The sequence below is a fragment of the Strigops habroptila genome, chromosome 9 (genome assembly GCF_004027225.2).
Source record: "Strigops habroptila isolate Jane chromosome 9, bStrHab1.2.pri, whole genome shotgun sequence".
NCBI lineage: Eukaryota > Metazoa > Chordata > Aves > Psittaciformes > Psittacidae > Strigops > Strigops habroptila.
This window is the reverse complement of record NC_044285.2, coordinates 14,230,862-14,252,941: the sequence shown is the minus strand read 5'-3', so window position 1 is coordinate 14,252,941 and position 22,080 is coordinate 14,230,862. Positions and strand designations below refer to the sequence as shown.

The window sequence follows — 22,080 nt, the reverse complement described above, 5'->3', positions numbered from 1 at the left end:
TTGGGAAGAGTTGATGTTTTGAGGAGCATTGCGGTACACAGTAGAACAGGACTACATCCGTCTTAAGTCATTCAGTGGGCCTTTCAAACTGTCTTCATGCTGGTATGAACAGAGAAAAAGAATCATCATTGGTTGTGATAGTGTCATCGAATTGGGGGGAGGAGGAGCAGCAAAGTTTTGATGTATAGTTTTATGCTCCCAGGTTCTTGTGGTAGGTCAATATCTGGTGCAAGCTGGTAAAATCTAAGGTATCTGTAAAAGCAGCTACCTTTGTTATCACTCATAAGAGACAGCTACTCCTAGAATCGGAACTCTTGTTGTGGATGAAATTACTTGAAGTAGCCTGAATTAAGTTGAATTAAGTGAATTAAGTTAAGTGAACGAATTTAACTTCAGGAAGACTGTCAGCATGAAGAGCTACCAAAGAGAGGGTAGCATCAGCTGTGCTTCTAGGTGTGGTGGGTCACAGCAAGCCCCAGGTGGAGCAATGCTGGCTGCTGGCTTACGGTACGGTTTCTAAGTTTAGTTGTCCGATGGGCTCAGGTCCCTGGTAGATTGAGCCGGTTGTTTTCATTAGTGAGAACATCTATCACTCTTCTGCTCTCCTGCAGCTGTTCCTGGACGTGCAGCAGAGTGTGTGGGTAGCAGCCTCCGAAGGTCAGAAACTGCTCTGTGTAGGGCCCGATTCAGCCTTGCTCTTGGGATTGCTGGTTGCGGTTACTGTAGTGTTGGGTAAGGGGTTCATGTGACAGAGGCAGAAACAGACTGACTTGTTTATAAATGAAATTTCAGCTTTCAAAACATACCTGTCCTGTTAGTGGAGGAAGGAGAAGGGTGAAATAAACAAAAGTGGCAAATACAATATGACTGGAATGGCTTTTCCTTTGCCACCCTTGTCACTTGTCCTCTTATCTCCTGACTTGATGGAGATGTGTGTCCTGCCATGTCACCAGATAGGGCTTTTCTGTGCAGTGCTCAGGACCATGAGAAGTTCCCTGTCCCAGGACCTTCCCAGTCAAAGGGCTGGTTCCTCAGGGTTGCCATTGCTTGACTTTGACGTGGATAACTCCACTGGAAGATAAATAAGAAGCATTTTTGTCATTAGGCACAGGCTTTGTAGAATCAGGCTATGCTAACCTACCTGTGCTCTGGCTAGGGTAAAAGAAGCCTCAGTTTACCACTAACCATTTTTAATGGTGTCCTCCCAGTATACTAGGGAGCATGGAACAGGAGCTGAAAAACAAAAAAGCTGTTAAAATAGAAACATGTTTGTCCCTGCTGAAGCCATAGGACTTTGCCTTTTAAAATGTCACAACATCTGCTTGCATATTGAAGGACGTGAACTTGACTATCCTTTTTGCGCCACCAGTTGACGAAAAGAAAACAGAGAGGAACTGCATTTGCTGGCCTTATTATTGCTCTTCTGCTGCAGCTTCTTGACACTGTTGATCGGTGCTGTAGGAGCAGAGGTCACAACTGGAAGAGCCTGAACTAAATTTGAGAGTTTACATTTACTGACTCAGACTGATATTTGGAGATAAAAGCACAGCTCTAGGGATCTCCTGCCCAGCTGCCTCCTGGCAACTTGCCTCTTTCTCTCTGCAAGAAGAAAATACTAATGCAAATGGGCATGCTTATGCGCAGTTTGGCAGAACCTAGCAGGATGGGAGGGCATGCTGGCTGAAGTGTGGTCTTCTGAAGAGCCTAGTGCACAGTGTCGTCTGCAAGTCTACAGAGCAGAGGCTTTATTTGGACCAAGTTTGATCTGCCTGTACCCTGCATCCCTTTATTCTCTATGCTCCTTTTCTGCATTAAGCTTATCGTGTGAAGCCATAGAAAAGGCTCCTGCTGAAGCAGCCCTCTGTTTCAGCAGGACTTTGGTCGGCATGCCTTGGTCAGCTTTGGGTCAGATAGAGTGTGATAACTCTTAGCAGCAGGAGGTTTCCATGCTTGGTGTCCTTAGACTTTTCTAGTAAGTTGGTGGTTTTTGAAGAGCGAGATGACACTTGTGTTCCCTTCTGCAGTTGCTACAGTAGATGTGATTGTCTTCCCTAAGGCAAGGAAAAGTTCCCATTTTACTGTTGCTAGTGTTCCCTGTTCTCACAAATCCCCAACATCTCTGCTTTACTCCCATCTTGGTGCTCCTGAGTGTCCACCCAACTGGTTGTCTTCTACACGAAGTCAGTTGAAGTAGATGTCTGCTGATGTATCTGCTTCAGTGGACTGGTCATATATTCTTACCTGTTGGCATTTTTTATTGTACTCTGTCACTATAACATATGCAGTTCTAGTATGGGAAGGGGCATCAGTATTAGCAGCTCCTGCAAAACAGATTTGCAGATGGTCGTGTTTCAAAATGTAGCGTTGTAACAAGGAGGACAATCAAGCTCCTGCCCGTTTGGCATAGATACAACAGTCAGTGCTGTTTCAGTGCTTTGGTTCCTATCACTGCCGGACACTAGAGCCACTTGTTTTGCGTGTTTCTTATTTATGATTTTGGTATATCCATCAGATACCTTGGTCTTTCTCTGCATGTGGTAGCACCTGTAAAAAAATAAAGTAACTGGAAATCAGATGTTTTGTTGTGTTAACAGGAGATTGAATTATGTTTTATTCTACTAGGAAAAGAATTGCTTCCTGACCTCTGAAAACTGATGTTTAGTGCTTGTTCAGTAGCTTTCCAACAGTAAAGACTGTTGGTTTTTTGCATTTTAAAGCTTCTGCTCCTCTTCAGAGCAATAATAAAATGCCTTCAACTAATGCAGTTAGACTAAGCATGTGAAATACAGCACACTGAAGAAATGCAAAAGCTGCTTATGGGTGTGTTTATATGAAGTATAATCAGTTCCATACTGTTTGCACTCCTTGGCACATGTACTTAGGTCATTTGTGGCATACTTTAATTCAGTCCCCACCCAGTGGCTTCTTAATAAGCCAACTGGGAGGTAGTGAGACTAACATGGAAAACTCCTAACTTGCCAGTGGGATACCAAGTGTCTGCTTTGTAGCAGCTCTTTGGAAAGCTAGAAATAAATGCCTTGAAGTGGTGGGATTTACTGAAGTGTGGGGAGAAGGGGTGGTAACTGTGTTTACAGATGAACAAGTAAAATGCATCTGAATTGTGGAAGAGCTTACAGTAAATGCAGTAATATCCATGCTGGCTGCTTTGCAACTTGGGATAATAGCTCCTAGTTGCAATGGTACTTCATTTAAAAAAAACCCCAGTTCTTATATGAGTGAGTGAACTACTAAGATTTCTAAGAAACAGTTAAGTTTGGGCTGACTTTCTACAAAAAAATAGCCGGATGAGGATTCTTCCATGAACTAGCAGGATATTTCACAGCAGGAGGTTAAGCCTGTAGTATAGTGATAGAAATTGTAATATGTAATGTTTTGTCATTGCTGTTTAGATTAATTCAAGATTTCTGTTCTCTCTTTCTTCCCTTGCGTCTAGCAAAACTGTACAATCTAAAGTGGACTGCATTTTGGTAAGTACAACTCCAGAATGCTTTTCAATATTTAATAAACTGCAAGACCAAAATAGATGGCTCTGGAGGCTGACAGCTGTTATGAAGCCTTTCCTTAGCAGTGCTTTAAGGTACTACCATTAAATATGATCAAAATTAGTTCCCAGTGCCAAAAAAAATACATGATGTGGGTTTGGTGTTTATTTTTCATGGAAATACTGACCTCTCTTTGCCTGCCACTTGTAAAACTGTCAGTATAGATACAGGAAGGTGACTTAGTGCTTTTGTAAGCATGATTTTGTTAAATGTAAGATATGTATTGCACATATCAGAGTATGCAAGAAGCTAATTGTGCCTTCAAGTTCCATTGCTGTTTAGGCCTTTAATGACAATGATTATGTTGCTGTTTCCTTGAAACAGTTAATTCATGCTGATACTATTTTTTAAGGAAGGAACTAGGTTGAACTGCATGTTCACACGAAACCTCGTGGACTAATGTCCTGGTGTGAAAATCTTGCAGGTGTCTTGCTAACCTCGGAAGCTGCACACTATCTCTGGCCCTGTTAGCTCCACTATACTGCTTAGGACAGAGAGATACCCAATTTCTTGAAGAAGGAAAGCCCTTGAAATGCATAAACATCATCTTCCTTTGAGCATTAAAATAACAGGATCTAGATTAGAGATTATTTCTGGGAAGCAATATCTAGCACGAGGTTAGAAAGAGGTTTTGTTTGTTTTTAATAGTGAGCAGATTTCTTTAAATTGGTGTCTGAGTTCATGGATCTTAAGACTGGAAGGGTCTGCTTATTCTGACTTTCTACCTTCAGCATTTCATCCAGAAGTACCAGCGGGTGAGACAAAATGATGACATGCACAACCATCTGGATACGATCAAACAGAATCTGTTCAGCTGTACGGCTGCGCTAAAGAATACTCCTTAAAGTCACATTATCGTAGGCTAATTCAGATGAAATTGAATTCTCTTTCCTTAAAATCTTGTCTTAATTTACTGTAGTAAGAGGTTTAAAGTAAGCTGTATTGTTGTACTGCAGATGAACGTGGACCCAGTTTTGCCTGTACTTAAAAATTCTTGAATGCATCCAACTAAAATTGTGATACAAAATGTCATTTTTTGTCCTCATTATTGCTCATTGACATTTGTGGACACAAAGCAGGTGTCATAAGATCTTAATGTTGTTTTTATGTGAGTCTTCAGTGGCAAATTGCAAAATTGCACTTGTAAAACTTTCAATACCAGGTTTTTCTGTGGTGAAAAACGGGAAGTGGGGCAAGTGTTCCTAAGTAGCATCAGAGAGGGAGTACATAAGTAGGAGATTAACCAGTCATCTGCTTCTTGGAAAGCTGTTTTAAGAAAATGGCATGACATTGGACTATTCTTGCATTAAATTCTGTGGATTTGCGGACCTAGGGTACTGAGATAGGGATTATCAGTTTGTGTGAGCCCATTTGTTTGTGTGGGTCTCATCCATTGGATGGACAAGCTCTTTTTCTGAATAGTGGTTTTGGAGGCAAAGCAGTCTCCATTGCTTGACTCGGAACAGAGCAGCAGTGTCCTGATGGTCTAATTTTCTGTTCCAGATGCCTCCTTGTCTGTCTTGCCGATGAGTTCAAAGGAGTCCTCTCAACAGTGGAAAGGTCACTCTAGGTTAGCAAAGGTAGATCTAATGCTGTTCAAGTAGTTTAAAAAAGAAAAATCCAACATCAGAACAGCTTCAGGAAATAAAAATTAAGTTGAATTCTGACAAAATGGCTTCTGCACTTTTACATGCTTTTGGAAAGCCGTGAGCTGCAAGACAGAATCTGAAAGTTAAATTACCAGACTGGGACTGTATAGCTCTAAATAACTTGTTTGGAGCTTCCTTGCAGCCCTGTCCAGTTTTGTCCTGCAGAAAGTAGATGAGCAGGTTGCCTCTTTGGTGGAATGTGTATGGATCTGTCAGAGCAGTCCTGTGATTGGGGTCCCAGCTGCCTGCAGAGAGTCAGACTCCAAGCTTCTATGCAGGTCAGAACATTTCCTTTAAGAGCACGTTCTTACATGTCTGGTTCAGATAGAAACCTTTTCAGAGCTTTTGAATCAGTCTCATGAACCATCAGAGGAGAATGTGTGTCCCTTGTCTCCCTCCTTACTGTAAGGAGGAAATCTGGGACTAGCTTTCAGTTATACTGAGAGGTGCTGATGATACCTTGGAGCATTTCAACTTGATCAGTTTGCTAGCAATCTTAAAAGCAGCAGTAGAGGAAAAATCAGGCTTGTTACCAGCTGTGTTTGGTAGCAGCAGTCACAGCAGCAGTGTGCAGAGCCACACACAATGCTCTTCAGCATGTAGACTGCCTAGTTCAACACAGGATAGCAAGAGAGAGAAATAGGAAGAAGAAACTGGGGTAATGGCAATAGTTTTGGTTGTGGAGGTAGCTAGCAGCAGAGGACTGTGGAAGACAGCTACTATAAGGGCACTGGAACTGCAATTAGTCATACAAGAGACCAAAGTTATTTGCCTTTTACTTGCTGGGCTGCACCACTTGCCTTCTGACATACTGTCAGTTTCTGGAAGATCATAAGAAAATCATTGTATTCTGTGCAATCCAAAAAAGATAATTAGCAAGAATTGTGGTGTAAACAGCCATTAAAAATTCATTACAACATCTTTTTAACTGTAGTAAACATGTCTAGCAGTAGATTCTCTTATGACTTTGCTTGTTATATTTGTTGCCACGTACTAAGTGAACTTTTGAACCTGATTTTTAAAATTGTGTGCTCCATATAATCACTCAGCAAGAAGGTTAAAGTTTCTTTCCTTAATCCTCTGCAAAGAGGTCATTGCTGGTGAGAGTGTGCTGGATTGATGGCCATGAAAACCAAAGCTGGTGATGGCTGGAGGAGTTTCAATGTGGGCAGCAGCAGGACCAATGTGCCTTGGTCCTGCAGCAGAGAAGGGGGTAGCTTGTCTTTTGGCCCTGCAGGAGATGGGCAGAAACTCAATGAAGCTTTGGCTTGGGCACTGTCAATGCAAAGCTGCCATGTGTTTTTAGGGCTTGTTTGGAATATTTAGCACCTGAAATATGTTTCTGCTTCTGTTCAGATAAAGCACATCAAATGTGTTTATTAGTAGCTTTTTAGGATAAGAGGTTCTGTTTCAAGTATTAGCTGTTTTCAGTCTTGATCATGTTTCCAACAAACCATCTGACCTTGAGCAAATTATTTAACCTTTGCTTCTTGTTTCTCTATTCACAAAGTGGGGAGATGGTTGCTTGACTGCTTGGCTATTCTTAGTCTGGTTGTTAAATAATAGATGTTTGTTCTGCTGAAGTATGACAAGCTTTAGAACCAGTCTGCCGGTAGGTGGAAGTTACATTGCCATTGGCATAGCCTTTTTTGCTTCGATTAGAGTATAGGTATCTATAAATACTCAAAATGTGGAAAGAAATATTAAGATCACTCCATGCTCTCTTAAAATAGTAGTCTTCCAAAAAGCTTGCAGCAGTGCCCCTGGCCTTCAGCTCCTCTTCACCAGAACTCGAGGACAGAAATAACCTGTGGAAAAATATGAAATAGTTCGAACTTGAATGCTGTTTTTCACTGTGTTCATTACAGAAGTTGTAACTCTGCTAATTCTTCCTTAGTGTATTCTTCTTCTATCTTATCTAAAGTTTGGCCTGACTAAATATTTTCTTCTTTAAAACAATCCAGAAAAAGCACATTCCCTGGAGTTTTCCCAAGGTAATCCCTTTTGACGACTTTAGGATGAAACTTCACTAATGTTGGTGACCTGACGGTAGGTCAGCAGGCAGAGAGAACCAATCCACCACGGTCAGGAAGCCTTAAATGATATTCTGTGATTCTGAAGACACTCATTCAAATCTATAGGTTCTCTGGTTCAAGCAGGAACATGAATAAACTCATGTTTCCTCTAACACAGATTAAGTCTTTAACCACATTCTGTATTGAACTGATTTTTGTGTCTTGTGCTGCAAAAAGTTTCAGTGTCTAGTTAGTGTCTCTCAGAATGAAACCAGATGTCAAACCCTGTTATTTTCATAAAAAAAAACCCCAAACCAAGAAACCCCAAACTAAAACCAAACACAACATATTGGCCATTCTGGTTTATTTCACAGCTCAATCAAAATGCCTGTTAGAACAAAAAAGAAAGTTGCATCTGTTCCTAAGAGATCCTTGTTGTGTGTGTCATAGACAGCAAAAGGACAGATTCATTTGGCCACTAATAATGCAAATATAAATGGATCTCTGGTTTAATTCGTTTGCTACATATGTTGTGCATTCCTATAGTGAACTATCTATATTTGGTAACTGTTGTATCAGAGATTACTGCTGCTTTATGTTACTGAAAGTCTTTGCTTAGCTATGACTTGACATTTGTAATTCTTTGTCCTTAGTTTTTCTGTCTCTGAATATAAGACCGCTCAAGTTTTGGCTAAATTGAAGCTAAGTTGTGAAAATAAGTATGAACACTGCTTACTCCCCATCTTTACTGAATTTTCCTGTATTTGCTGTGGTTCCAGTTACAGGAGATAAATATAATGCATGAAGACCAAGAGTAACAGGGGTGCTTTGTGATGGCTTTGCACCTTGGTCTTGCAAGCAGTTTAGCATGCTTATGCATTTTTCTAATGCAGCTTCAAGAAGTGTGGCTTATAAATAGCCTTTGGAGAATTAGACAGTGTGATTTGATAGAACCAGTCAATCAAGGTCAGGAAACTTCAAGCTAGATTTTTACTTATAAGTAGCAGATAAGGATTCCCCAGACATTTTACATTCTGTATGGGTTTAAAAACTACTGTAGCATAAGCTTTAAAGGGCTATGCAAAGTGGAATTTGCCCAACATGATGCCAGCATCCCAGTCTTCCTTTTGATGTTTTGACTCTTTTCCACTCTGTTGACTTATTGACCTAATTGGGGGGTGGTGTAGGAGAAAATTTATAGTATATTTTGTGTTCTGTTTCTTTTTATTCATTTCCATATGCATCCAACTTAGCACAAAGTAAAACTCAGGATAAATGAATCTTTTTCATCTTGGTCAGTAGTCAGTAGGCCAGCTGAAATGTTCTTCATCTTTCTTTTCTGATTGCATTAAGAAATCAGAAAGTTTTGATGCTTTGAACGGTTGCAGTAACAGAGTTATTACCAAATTCCAGACCTTCAGCACTGAGAACTGGTGGATGTCAGCTGAGGTTGAAGAAGAGATCGTACTTACTGAGATTGTAAACAAAGTTTTGAGAGTTTTAGAAATGTTTAGAGAAAACAACCGAAAGAAAACATAATGTTTAACAAATTTTTAAACTAAACAAAACATGATGTCTCCTGAATCTACTTGTACTGGCTGTCACATTCCATCTCTTCACTGCCACTTCTTCAGTTTTAAGATCATTTTCTCTAAATAGATTCAGTCTCATCTAATAAGCTTAGGGTTATCTAATTATCACCCAGGTAGGATTACCTCTGTGGACTGCCTTGACTGCTGGCTGTGTGTTAACTCTCCTGTTTCGAGGAAGTCCTGCCTCCCCGGGGTTGCCCTGCAGCCATTGCTGGAAGCTGGAGGAGTAGTGCAGAAAGTGCTGCATGGGACCAGGCGTGGAGAGGAGTGGAGTTTGAGTGACAGCAGAGAGAAACTGTCACTGTCCAGCTGCTTCTGCTGAGGATGTGAGGAAGCCGTGATCCTCCACTGCCTCAGCTCTAGGGATGCACTTTTACTGCCCTTTCCTGCAGCCCTTCCTTCTGCCAAGACACAGCAGAAGTTGCTTCAGCTGCAGTGGGTATCTTCTTTGGTATATTTTGATGAAAGATTTAATGTTTCTTCTAAAACCTCACCTTTTATGTTGCACTCTGGCATATCAGGTTTGGAGGTGAGAGGTAGTTTTGCACCTCAGTGTCAAAGTCATGGGGGGGTTTTATGTTTTGCTTGGGATGTTTTTGCCACATGGGTTAGCGCTTACCACGCAAGGTAACATCACCTGCGCTGCGTCCTTTGGTGTGCTGCTGTGGCAGCTGCTGCTTAAAATAAAAAGCTGCTAAGTTCCTCAAAGGAGAGGAGGTCTAATAAAGACGTGCAAGTTTTCTTGCAGTTGTTAAATTTCTGTCCTTTAATAAATAAGTGATTGATTTTCTTCGAAGAACATTGCTCTTTCAATAATGGGTTTACTTAAAGGAAAACTCACCCTCTGTGACTTACGCAGGAAAGCAAGAACTGAGAATTTGACAAAATGCACCCAGTTGGGAAATAGCTTTCGGCTATTTGGTGGTCTCAGCACCACTGCTGTGTAAGCTGCTGTAGAGCCACATGGAAATCGGGATCAGCAAGTTTCAGGAGTTTGTCAGACGGAAGAAAAAAATGCCAGATATTGTGGTTTGCTGTAGCTTATGAAAGAAACAAATCTGGTGTCTGTTACCTGGCTGCTGCTGGAAGCGTTTCTCTTGGCTCTCGGAACGTCTGTGGCATCGCTGGTGGCCCAGTTCTGTGGAGCAGTTAGATGGTGGGGATCAGCAGGCCCCGCACCCTCCCAGCACCCTTCCCAGGCAGCATGTCCTGGTCCCTGCCCAGAGACTGGGGTCGGGAGGGGACCTGTGTGCTGGGTGCAAAGCCAGCGGAGGCCAAGTGGGAGCTCACCTCTCTCTGGTACTGCTGTTAGTTTGGTGCCAGCTGGGTCTGGACATGGCTGGGTAGGTAGGGAGCCGCAGGTTGAAGTGTTTGGTTTTTAGCTGTAATCCAAAAGCTGTATTCTGACTTAAAAAGGGATCATGTGAATCTTTGATTCTGTACTGATGGTGTACCACTTCTGCAGCATCTTCCTGAAGGAGAACCCGTTTGCTCCTTGTTGCATGGCTTTACTCGTACTGCTGCAGAGCAGGCCTGAGCACATCACCACAACAGATTCTCTTAGTATTTCTAAGTCCATGTAGCTGGTTTCAGATGACCAAAAGCTAGTATGCGTGTAGCAATCACTGTTTGCATACACCAGGTAAAACTCCCCCTTGTGTCTGATCCTCAGCTGGTATCCACTGGAGGAAGAATCTGAAATCGCTAAGATTGATCTTAACTGAATGCCTTGTCTTCAGTACCTGTTCAATATCTCTGATTTCCAAAGGAAGCAAACAAAAAAACCCACATATGTATATAAACAGATTATGAAATGCCATCATCGAAGTCTGTGATGCTTAACTATTAGTATATAGTGGTTCCACAGCATCAGGTCTGATATCCCCTGTTGTTGCAGCATAGCTGGTTTTGATGCTGCGTTCTCAGAGCTGCTTCATGTGTACTCTGAGAAGATAAAGTTTACATGTTACATGTCTGGTTAAGGAAGTGACCTGGGAAAATGTCAGTAACAGATTCTGCTTTTGTTGCATGTGAACTTTGTAGTGAGGACAAGTGCTTTCTAATGTGCGATGGTATGCATGTAAAATAGAGTATCACATTTCTAGTCCCAGAGTGCTCGAAGTCACATTTTTTTTACATAAGTAAATATTTTCTTGTTTAAGATGATATTACTTAGGACTGTGCTGTTGGATGGCAGTGTTTAGCTGTCAAACTCAACTTTATTGTTTGCCTTTTCTCCCCCTGCCCCACTGTTGGTTTTGGTTTTTTTTTTTTTCCTTTTTTTAAACCACACCACCTTTGTTATCTAGCAAGAAGTTGAGAAGTTTACAGACCTAGAGAAACTCTACCTCTACCTTCAGCTGCCTTCGGGTCCCAACAATGGAGACAAAAGGTATGTGTGCAAGTGTGTAAATGTGAGCAGCTAGTACTGAAAACTTACTTTACTTCCCGTGACACTTATCTGCTGAGGAACCCTTCACATGATGTGTTTGGTAGCAGAAGCAGCCTTTACTAAACATTAGGGACTCTTCTTTTCCTGAAGATTGTGTTGTGCTGTTTTGATTTTTTAACTTTGGAATCTTTAGTGCGTGAATAGCTTGTAAGTACAAACCTCCTAAAACGCAAGAGTCATCGGAGAAAGTGTTTTGCAGCCCAAGTGTAATCGTTCCTTCACTTTTTGTGTAGGAAGTGATAATAGAGCAACACATGTGATGGTGGGGGAAAGAGGAACTAATGGTATTTCTGGTAACATTTGTTTGACTAAAGGAAGGTCTAGAAAACCAAGCTGCAGATGACAACATCACAAAACTGGTACGTGTTCCCAATAGGATGCGTATCAGCCCGCAGGTGCCTACAGGAAGCACTCTCAGCATCTGCTAGCTAAGGGCAGCTGGGAAACCGAGTGGGCAAAGCTTAGAGGTGGTCAGTAAGGAACAATAAATTTAAGATGGGAAGTAGGTGAACTCTCACCCATCACTGTCCACTCATGGCTGTGTATCAGTCAGGAACTGGAGCATGGAGTCCATGTGTTAAATTGTGGATGAAAGAGGGAGATACCTGCTGCCCATGTCTCAAGGAATAGTTAAGTGTGTGAGATAGCATCCCTCGCTGTCTCTGGTGTCTCTGCCTGCCTGCGTGGGCAGACAGTTATAAAGTCTTGTAACTGAGGAGCAGCTATGGAGCAAAGACTTCATCAGCATTGCTTCTTCTTTCACTAGCGATCAGATCTCCATGTCGTCCAGCCGTGCCCAGCAGATGCACGCCTTCTCGTGGATACGGAACACCTTGGAAGAGCACCCCGAGACATCCCTTCCCAAGCAGGAGGTTTATGATGAATACAAGTGAGTGCTTCTGAATTGGAATCGTGCATATGGCTTTAGTGAGCGTGGATGACACTAGCCCTACAGGCACTCTACTGGTGTACGTGTGTGAGTGCATATAGTAGAACAAGGCCTTATATACTGATGTACCTGAGAATGTTCTAGCTACAGTGAGGCAAACCGTATTCATTGTTTCTGACAGTGAAGATAAGATTGCGATGTTTAGGGTTGTACATTACATATGCTGAAGGAAAGATACAAGCATTTCTTAACACGTAAATATCTGTACGAACATTGTTTTGGTTTGTGGGCAGAGCAGCGCAGGTAAAAAGCACCAGTTACTATCTGATGGTACCTTTTGGTCTGCTTGCTCATGCTGCCTTATATGACTGCATTAACTAGGTTGAGAGGTTGAATTGTTCCTCCTGGATATGCAGCTATTTTGCACAAAAGATCTAGCCCATCACACCTTTCTTTCCAGAATAATGCATAAATATTGGACCTTCCTGCAGCAAACCTGATTTCTACAGAGGAACTATATATCTGAATATGTATGAAACCAGTAACCAAGGCCACTGTGAGTCTGTGTTGTCAAGTCTCAACGCTACCATGTAACGGGAAAGCGATTAGAAGCAAGGGAGAGGGAGCTGTCTGACGGAAGTTGGATTTGAATTCATTTACAGAACATTCCCTGGGGCGGGAGAGGGGTGGGGGGGGGGGAGGAGAATAATCATCTTCAGCCTGGTTGCCTGAAGATGAATAACAGATTTATGATCTAGTATGAATATTTCCATAATCCGAACGATTACAGTAATTTGCAGTGAGCTGAATCCCTTCACCTCCTAAGTGCCTACAGGATTCAGCCCTTAGTAATTGTTATTGCAGGGTTGCCTTCCACAAATACCTCCTTTTAATTAACTCTCTCTGGTCAAGTTTTTACTCTGAGCTGAAACATGATGGCATTCGCTTGCCTGGGGTTGATAAACATGCACACACCTATTTGTGAGATGGTGCCATTGACTGGAGTGGTGACGCAGCCTGGAAGTGGAGCCAATGGCACAGACGTGCCGGGGTGGCCAATCCCCGAGCAGCAGCCGCTCGCGCAGACACAGCAACAGCGGCAGCTGCTGTGCGGGAGAGAGATGGGAGCGTTATTCTTAAATATATTTCTTATTAAATAATTTATGGCCTGCTTCAGCAACAAATCTGCTTGGCTTCCATGCTGTGCCAAGCTGCAGATGCCCGGAAAAATCATCATCTACAGATTGTGGAGTGTGAAATTTGGATGGCTTTTGTATGTAGCTGCATCAAGTATTTGTGTATTGTATTTTTTTTTCCTCCCCTAACAAAATAAGGGTGGTAAGCAAATATTCAGGAAAATATCAAATGTTTGGAATCTGTTCTCCTTTGAAAGCATCTGTTCTGTTTTTAAAATATTCAGTTTCTTTGAATATTTTCATGAGTTATTCTTGCACACCAAAGGAAAAGTAGTCTTGGAGTGGGAGGTGGGGAACAGACATAAATACATGAGAGTTAGTTTTGATAAGTCATTTTTCTTTGCCTAAGGGTGTTAAAACCTCTCAAAACGCTCCTCTGTCATACTAACAAGTTACCATTTCTCTCCTCTACGTACCAAGATAGACATCGCATGAGCTCACAGTGAGCAAGCTTATGCACTCCGCACTATAAATCAAAGTTACAAGGCTTCAGAAGAGTGACACGTCACACCAGCGTCTCAATTCATGCTCTAAATTTTGGTCAAAATAAATCTTGCAAAACTACTGGGCTTCTGCATCACCTTTCATGTGCTTGGGTTGGTTTTTTTCAATGAAGAGGAAAGACAGAAGCTTGCAGTCCGCGCAAATCCACCACTGGCAAGTGCTGATGGTGTTTGCAGCTCCTCCATGTTTCTGTAGCTGCTTCTTGTTGAGCTTATTCTACACAGTGACTCTTCTGTTTTCTTCCTCTTCTATTTAATTGTGAATTCGCATCTCTGGATTATAGCGAATGGATTCCTCTCCCTTTTGAAGGGGATAAAATAAATGAAAAACGCATCATAATACAAGGCAGTAGCACTTGGGAAGGTTGAGAGCTTGCAGCTGAATTTCAGAAAGGAGGTAGATGAGAACTGGTTCACCTCGCTTGTTGGTGCTGTGAGGCTGCTTGCACTGATAGAATATGTTGAGCTGTAAGAAGCTTTGTTTCTGTGGGCACACACAGTTCTGCCAGCTTCTTCTGGGAGTTATGGGGGATAGTCTGGAAAATACTATGGGAACTCAGGGAGAGCTGCCTAATGTTGGTATCCTGCAGAGAATGGATGCTGCTTCCCATCAGGTACTTTCAATGTTTTCTTCCAAGTCAGTTTTATTTGGGTATCTTCTCCCTATTAGTGAACACCCTTCTGGAGGCAGCCAGATGTAGATTCAGCCAGTTTAGGGAATTAAGATTCTGAGTCTAAGTGCAGTCCTGCAGTAGGTATGCAGATAAATCCCCATTTGCCCACAAAATGATCTGTTGAGCCTTCAGTAAACACTTGGGTGCTCTTATCTTGCTTCAACTGCAATGTCGCAAGGAAAGAAAGTCATTCATGTTTAAGTTTGGTGCCCTGAAGATTCACTTGATATGCTTAATATGGATTATGAGGTCTTTGAGTCATCCTGTATCTCTTTCCTTTAGTCTGTAAATCATTAATCCTTGCTTTCCTGGCTGTTGGGCCACTCTGATGTGTGGATTATGTGCACTAAGTGTTAAGAATGTTAGCCAACAAGTTAGAAGAATATTCAGAAGCTAGCACAGAAGAGGGTGGTAGTATAGGAATACCATGCCTTTTAAATAAAAGACACAAGATACTAGTCTTGTTAGATAGCACTTAACCAGTGTTTTGCATGTAAAATTCCCTGATAGAAACAGGCTGGGACTTCTTGTATATCCAGTCCTCTGTCATAACCAACTACCTATATATTCTTTTAAAAGCCAATCAAACTCTATCTAAAGCAGCTGTTTCCCACCTCTACTGCTGCTCTTGGGAGTCTGACCTGCACTTAATTTCTCTAATGGTTTTCAGATGTCTGGTTTCCATCCTACATGACTTTTTGGATTTATTTCTGTGCTAGAATTTTTTATCAGCTTAATAAGAGCCTACCTCTTCCTAAGGTTCTTCGCTCTAACCCAGTCTTAGAGACCAGTTCTTGCTGGATTGGATAAGCCAAGATCTTTGTTTCATTTCATGCGAGAAGTTCATCATTTGCTATTCATATTATTTTTTCTGCCCAGGAAGCTATGTAGGCTGGGCTGCATAGCCTGATTGTCTTCATGGGCTTTTTGGGCGCTGTACTTCAAGTACACTCCTACTGTCATCTATGTCTTGAGTACATATAATTTGAAGATCTTGGCAGGGGGGGAAGGCCTTTTCTCCGTATCATGATGTGGAGCTCTGTACAAAGGAATGTAAGCAACCGCGTGCCCATTGTCATTCCTGTCTCTGCACAGACCTTCCCTCCCCCATCTGTTTCCCACCCACCCTTCAAATAAGCAAAACAGCTCCTGGGCTCAGCGATGTGCCAAGAGTGCAAGTAGCAGAGAGAAGAGCTTCAGGGAAGAGACTCCTGGTACGTGTTGTCAAGTCAATGAGAGACCACAGATGGACATGGAGGGTTCTCGGCTGAGCCAGGAGGAGGAGGGGCCACATGGGATGATCTGTCTGAAAACTGAAATTACATGATACTGGCTCAGAAATCACAAGCTTGCAGGAACTGCCAGTATGGATATGAGGGGACCACGTAACTGGATGTTGTGCTGCTAGCAAATAATTGTCTTGAAACAGATGTGCTAGACTTGAGGAATGGAGCTTTTTTTCCTTTGTCATTTGTTTATTTTCTCCTATGGAGGGAATAATTTTAACTTTGGTAGGTTGGTAGGTCCCTAATCCTGTTGTTCTGCTGGGTTAGTTTTTTAATTTTGTTTTGCTAACATTGTGGAGTTTCAAAGATAGTGCTGACTGTAGCAGAGAAATTCAAAGAGCCCTCCTTTGCATGCTAGATGAGAGTTAAGGTCCTCTAATCAGCATAAGTAAGCAATAAAGATCCACCTTTTAGGAATTTTCAGAGTAAAGTTATTGGGGCCTGGCAAGATGCAAGGGCCGAAAAATAAACCTGCATAGACATCTATCACACGTAAAGCAATGTCTGATTCCTTAAGAGGGTGCTGTGAGGCAGGAGAAGCATTCCTTTGTAATGACTTCAAAGGGACATAGAATCCAGATTCTGTGACTGACCTGCATTGAGATGAAATTGGATAAAAACCTTCTTGATGTCCCATAGAGAGACTAGACTAACGGCTGACTGTATTCCAGGTTGTAGGCAACATCTCCCGGTTGGGACAGAGTGGCCAGGAAGCAGGTGTACACAAGCTCTGCAGGGAAATGTCACAACCAAAGAGCATAAATTGTGCTGTTTATTGTCATCAAAATCATGACATCTGTGATGGTACTTTCCAAGTAGAGGATACCTACATACCCCCAAGGCAAAAGCAGCACATACTTGCTCTCTAATAACTAGTATTTTGATGGGGAAAATAAATGCAGTGGCAGTATCTCCAGAAACATCTTTCTGCAGAGACATTCGGACTGGCCTACTTGGATGCAAATGCCATTGCTAATTGCTCCCAGTTTTAAGAGATTATACTGGGCATGAAGGACCTGTTTCAGGAATGTTGCTCTGTCTGCCTGTCTTTGTTTTTCCATGTATGTACCTGTTTAGAGTAGCAGGCAATGTGGTGTATGAAGTTACTGGTTTTCTGCTCTCCTGCTGATGCCCACAGAGTCACCTCTTCTTTTCAGAGATGATCGTTTTTTGTGCATTGCTGGTGGGACTTTTCACAGGAAGGGAGGTCATTGCCATCCGATGCTGACTCTGTGACTGTAGGATATCTGAATGAAAATGCTCTGACAGTGTGTGTTTTGGGCCTTAGCATGGTAACATCTGTGAAGTGCCACAAGGCTCTTGAACAAAAGGCAGTATGCATTCTTATCGTTGTGCAGCCTTAAGCACTTACTGTGTAGGTAAACCTGCCAGAGCAGTTCCCAGTTTTCTCCTCTGGTTTCATGTGTTTGTGATTTTCCAGAACATTCAGGTTTTGCAGTGAAATCAATGATTCTTGTTCCCTGCCTCAAGGAGATATTTTTTTAAGCAGATGTTGAAACAAATTTCCCTCTGTTGTTTTTGAGAACTGAGGACAGATAACAGTGCCCATTTTACCAGAATAAGTAAACCTAAAAGAGTAATTACCTTTTGTTGCTTTATTCCCCTGTACCATCAGGTTGCATATTCAGTCACACAAAGATCTACATTTGCAGAGGCAGTTGAAATTTCTGTTATTTTAGGTCTGTTAATACAAAGATGTCTATAATTAAGCAGCTCTCATAGTTCAGTGCTGGTACAGTCATAAGAGGACTAGGTCCTTCAGTGTGTGTTTGTTACACCTATAAAGGCAAAGCTGGTTCCCTGGGAAGGTATGTTTTATTAAATTGAGTTCTGTTGAGCTCCATTGAATTGAGATTGTCTAGGCAGAATATTTCTCCGGACACTGACAAATATCTTACTGCTTTTCAAATATTCCTGCAGGATTTTGGGCATTACCACACTCAGGTATACTTCTGGCTAGAACAGTATCTCTGCTTTTATTATGTCCTAAAATAAGTGAATTGAAACATATGCTTCAAACTAAGTTGTGGAGTAAATCTTAACTGTGCTCTAGATAATGCCACTACTTGTTATATCTCCACATGACTTGTCTTTGAACTCAGTAGAGAACAAGGCAAAAACTATGGTATTAATAGCTCTGTTTATACATTTTTAATGCATTCAATTCGTTGTGGATAGCTTCATTAATGTTAAATGTGGTTCTAAATATGGATGGGTATAAGTGTTTTCTTTTGAAAACCTTTGATGGAGTCTAGCATGCAGGCTGGCCTCTTGTATTAACTTTGATTCCATTCACGCTTTCTTTCTCTTTGTTGCAGGAGCTATTGTGACAATCTTGGCTACCACCCATTAAGTGCTGCTGACTTTGGAAAGATCATGAAAAATGTCTTTCCAAATATGAAGGCCCGCCGTCTAGGCACAAGAGGCAAATCAAAATATCCTTTGCTAGAACACTTCTCAGTAACTTCTTCTGCACTTGCCTGGAGAACATCTGTCGTTATGGCTTAACTACCAGCTAAATGTAGAAGTAATGTTAAATAAAAAATGCAGGCACTTTCCCAACGTTCTTTAAAAATTAGTAATTGCAGTAGTGTTAGGTTGCAAGATATAACTTCGGAAGCAAGTGCTTAAATTTAGCTTCTGACGCTTAGTTGTCACAGCAGCAAGGAATCAGAGGCTTTATCGTTTAGTGCAAAGGGAGGTAATGGAATAAAGGAATGTGCCTTATGTGTGTGCAGTGACTAATATTTTATTGGTAGTAGAGCTCAATTATCAGAACATTTCTTGCTTTTCTATTATACTTGTGCATACCAGTGATTTAAAAGTTAGTTGTAAAGCTAAAGATCCTTCTTAATCTGTACTACAGGTATTTCATAAAACTGCCTTTCCTGAACCGTTAGTATTGCTTAGAAGAGAAGAGGGAACTGGGAAGTCATCACAAAAGCTCACCTGGGACAGGAAGGCACGATCCGAGCGTTGTGCTGCTGTCAAGGAGGGAGACAACTTCCTTCACTGCATGGTTCAGACCTCCTGAGACAGGAAGGGCAATTTAAAGCAGGAGCCTCTAGGAGGTGCTGTCTCTGTCTCTTGACTGCAGAGTCTTGGTCCCTGTGCCCAGAGATGGAATTCACTTCCTTCCCTGTGTTAGAGAAATAGTCCATCCCAGAGGGCATGCAAAAACACTACCCCACTTAATGGTAACTTAATACAAGCCTTAAAGTACTTAAAAACCTAATGTTGTCATAGTGTAACTAGACAAAATTGTTACAAGCAGAACTACACACAGTTAGATCTTGGGACAGATAAGTTTGCCAGTTAATAGGCAGCCAGTGTGAAGAATTCAGGCCAAATACTGTGCAAAAGAGTCTGCTCATACCACTGGTGGTTCTGCTGCTTCAGTGTAGGGGCAGGAAGCTCTGCTAGGAAAAAAATCCAGTAATCAAGTCTAAAAGCTACAAGGACATGAATTTCTCGGCCTTTTCTTAGACTGAACTGCAGTTTATCTCATCTTTAGCATGCTGATATGTTCCATTAAAAACAAAATCTTTGCATGATTTTCAACGTAAGCAGGTTTTTCATCAGCAAGAATTTTGTCTTTTTCAGATTGGGAATTACGTCTTCCCTTGAGAATTGATAGAAACCACCATGATGGTGCCTGCTGCACCCCCCAGGATCCACTCTTGCTCCGTTCTGATGTGCTGGGTAGGCTAAGCCACTGCGGTAAGCGAGAGAGGGAGAGCAATAGAAGGCCAAAAGGCATCAAGGTGCTTGTAGGCTCTAATTAGAAACCACTCAGAACAACTAGCAGTAATGATGTGGCCACACTGTAATAGTGGCCTTTGCCAAGGTCTCACTTGAAGCATGCACTTAGAGAATTAAATGCTAGCAGGCAGCCCAGAACTGTTTATCTTCCCTAGAGGAGAAAAAACCTCCCATGTAGTAGTAAATGGAGAAATTGTGTCAATTGTTTCATAGAATACGGTGTTGGATTATCTAGCAGTAGAGTCCAAAACTTAGTAGTGATGTTCTGGTTAGAACTAGAGAAGTTTTAAGGAGGAAATCAAATGCTGTAATTGTAGCTTGACCCAGGATATCTCTTTCAGATCTATTTCCTAAGTTTCTAATTCAGAATGGTTTAAATGTGACCTTATATCACACTTACTTAGTATCCAGCCTCCTTACATTTATTTTACTGTAATTGTGCTCAATCCAGGTTAATGCAAGCGAATGCAAACTTCATAGTCAAAGAAAGAGAAACACAGACATATTTACAGAATGTGAAAAATTAGTCCTGAAAAGGATTTGTGTGTCGCAGAGAAGACACAGCTGTATGTGAACTCCCAGAGTAATGCTGTGGAGAGGAAAAAAGGCTGATTTGATTTTTAGACCTATAAACAAGTGAGTAAGAGTAATGGAGAGAGTATATTTTCGTGTACTGATTTGATGAGATCAACATAAGAACAAATCTGGGTATTTGTATCCATATTTGTACAGAAGAACTATCATGGGTGGAGAGAGAGCCACAAAAATTGTATGAAATCTTAGGAAGAAATGTCTTTATCGGTCACTTTATGTTGTTATGGAGAATTTCTGTAGTTTGTGGAAGTCCCTTAGGAGAAGGAATTGTCAGAAAATTCATCAAAAAGGCAAAAAAGAACAACTCAAAATCAAACTTAAGTTTTGGGAGCACATTTTTTAATAGTGATTAACTTATGGAAATACATTCTCCATCTTGTTTTAGGCCTGGTTTATGAAGGGAATGTAGTCCAAATTTATGTTTATCATTTAGATATTGAGTAGCTGATTGAAAGTACTTGGTGTGGTTTAGTGGTTCTTTTAAGTCATCACATTAAATTCATCTCACCCAGCATCATTTGCTCCTCTGTGTAGATGGAGAAGCCCAACGACATGCCCAAGAATGCAGCCATTTGCAGGCTCTTGATTCTGGCTGGCTCTGAGACTGTTAGTGACAGTAATTGTTAGATCTGTTGTTGAGTTTGCTTATAAAGCTTGTGAGGGGTATCAAAGGAATTGCTGCCCTTCCATCCTACCCGCCAACTAACAAGCAGACTATTTAGACCTTAATTCTTGTTCACATATTGCTACAGTGGACTGAGGAAGAAGGCTTTTGTGCATATGCCAACACTGCCCAACCTTGACTTTCACAAAACTGGAGATGGGGTATGATACGTACCTGCTTATTTATATGTATTTCTGCCAATGAACATTTATTATGTTGTTTTTCCATCTGAAGTTTTCAAAGCAAAGTGAGGAGCTCTGTAGTTCTTTAAGATTTTTCTTTACAATACTTCTATTCTGGATCATTGTTTGATGTTTTTATGTAAGTTCAGAATGAATTGCAGTGCTATTAAACTAATTTAGGAGGTGAAGCAGACTTTCACAGTGTTGCTACCCACAAGCTGTATCTTTCTAACTCTGTTTCTGTTTTGGTTTTACCATATATTATAAAAAAACCCAAACCAAAACCAACAAGTCAATGCAAGGGAAGAGGAACTGCAGTGAAAGAAGCAGTTCCTGGGTAGTGGTGCCTGCTGAGTTGATGAGACTCTGGCTGCAGGGAGCATCAGTTGGTGGTGGTCCAGATATTAGGAGTCTGCGATTTTCTTCCAGAAATGTTAGCATTATATAATGCCTTCAGAAACAAGCATCAATTAATGTTAAGACATTTCATGTTGAATTCTATCGATGTTGTGATTTCATTCTGCTAATTTCATGAAAGACTGTGAACATACTTAATTTCTTGTGTGTTTCTGATTATCATTTGCTCTCTTATTTTGGTTTTCATGCCTTAATGACCCTTAATAATTAAAGTAACCTTTCCTCCTTTTTTTGTTTGTTGTAGTTGGATGGGGCAGAGCCATCTGGGCAGCTGCAAAGTGCTGATGAGGAAGTCGTCTCTGCAGCCTGCCGGCTTGTTTGTGAATGGGCCCAGAAAGTGCTGAGCCAGCCTTTTGATACGGTCCTGGAACTGGCTCGTTTCCTTGTGAAAAGTCACTATATCGGTACCAAGTCGATGGCAGCTTTAACAGTAATGGCAGGAGCACCAGCAGGTAATGAGATAAACCCAACACACGAAGGACCTGCTTTGAGGGACTTAGCTCCAACCCCCAGTGACGGGCAGGGGCACCTCCCACTAGACCAGGTTGCTCAAGGCTCTGTCCAACCTGGCCTTTAATGTGATCCATTTAATGTGATCCATTCTCATATGAAATGCATTGT

At 41.5% G+C, this 22,080-nt stretch overlaps 1 protein-coding gene across 2 annotated transcripts in view; it reads left to right on the top strand.

The window, feature by feature from the left end:
* Nucleotides 1-22,080, top strand: part of RFX7 (regulatory factor X7) — a 49,755-nt gene that overhangs the window by 18,915 nt on the left and 8,760 nt on the right. The window contains exons 1-7 of one of the 2 annotated variants that reach the window (XM_030497275.1): nt 2,639-3,488; nt 5,067-5,143; nt 11,129-11,211; nt 12,038-12,160; nt 18,159-18,275; nt 20,937-21,021; nt 21,704-21,911. In XM_030497275.1, coding sequence (XP_030353135.1) covers nt 5,090-5,143; nt 11,129-11,211; nt 12,038-12,160; nt 18,159-18,275; nt 20,937-21,021; nt 21,704-21,911 — 670 coding nt within the window. In that variant the 5' untranslated portion in view covers nt 2,639-3,488; nt 5,067-5,089. Of the gene's footprint in view, nt 1-2,638; nt 3,489-5,066; nt 5,144-11,128; nt 11,212-12,037; nt 12,161-18,158; nt 18,276-20,936; nt 21,022-21,703; nt 21,912-22,080 lie in introns of those variants that run through there. The other variant, XM_030497274.1, reaches the window with a different exon arrangement.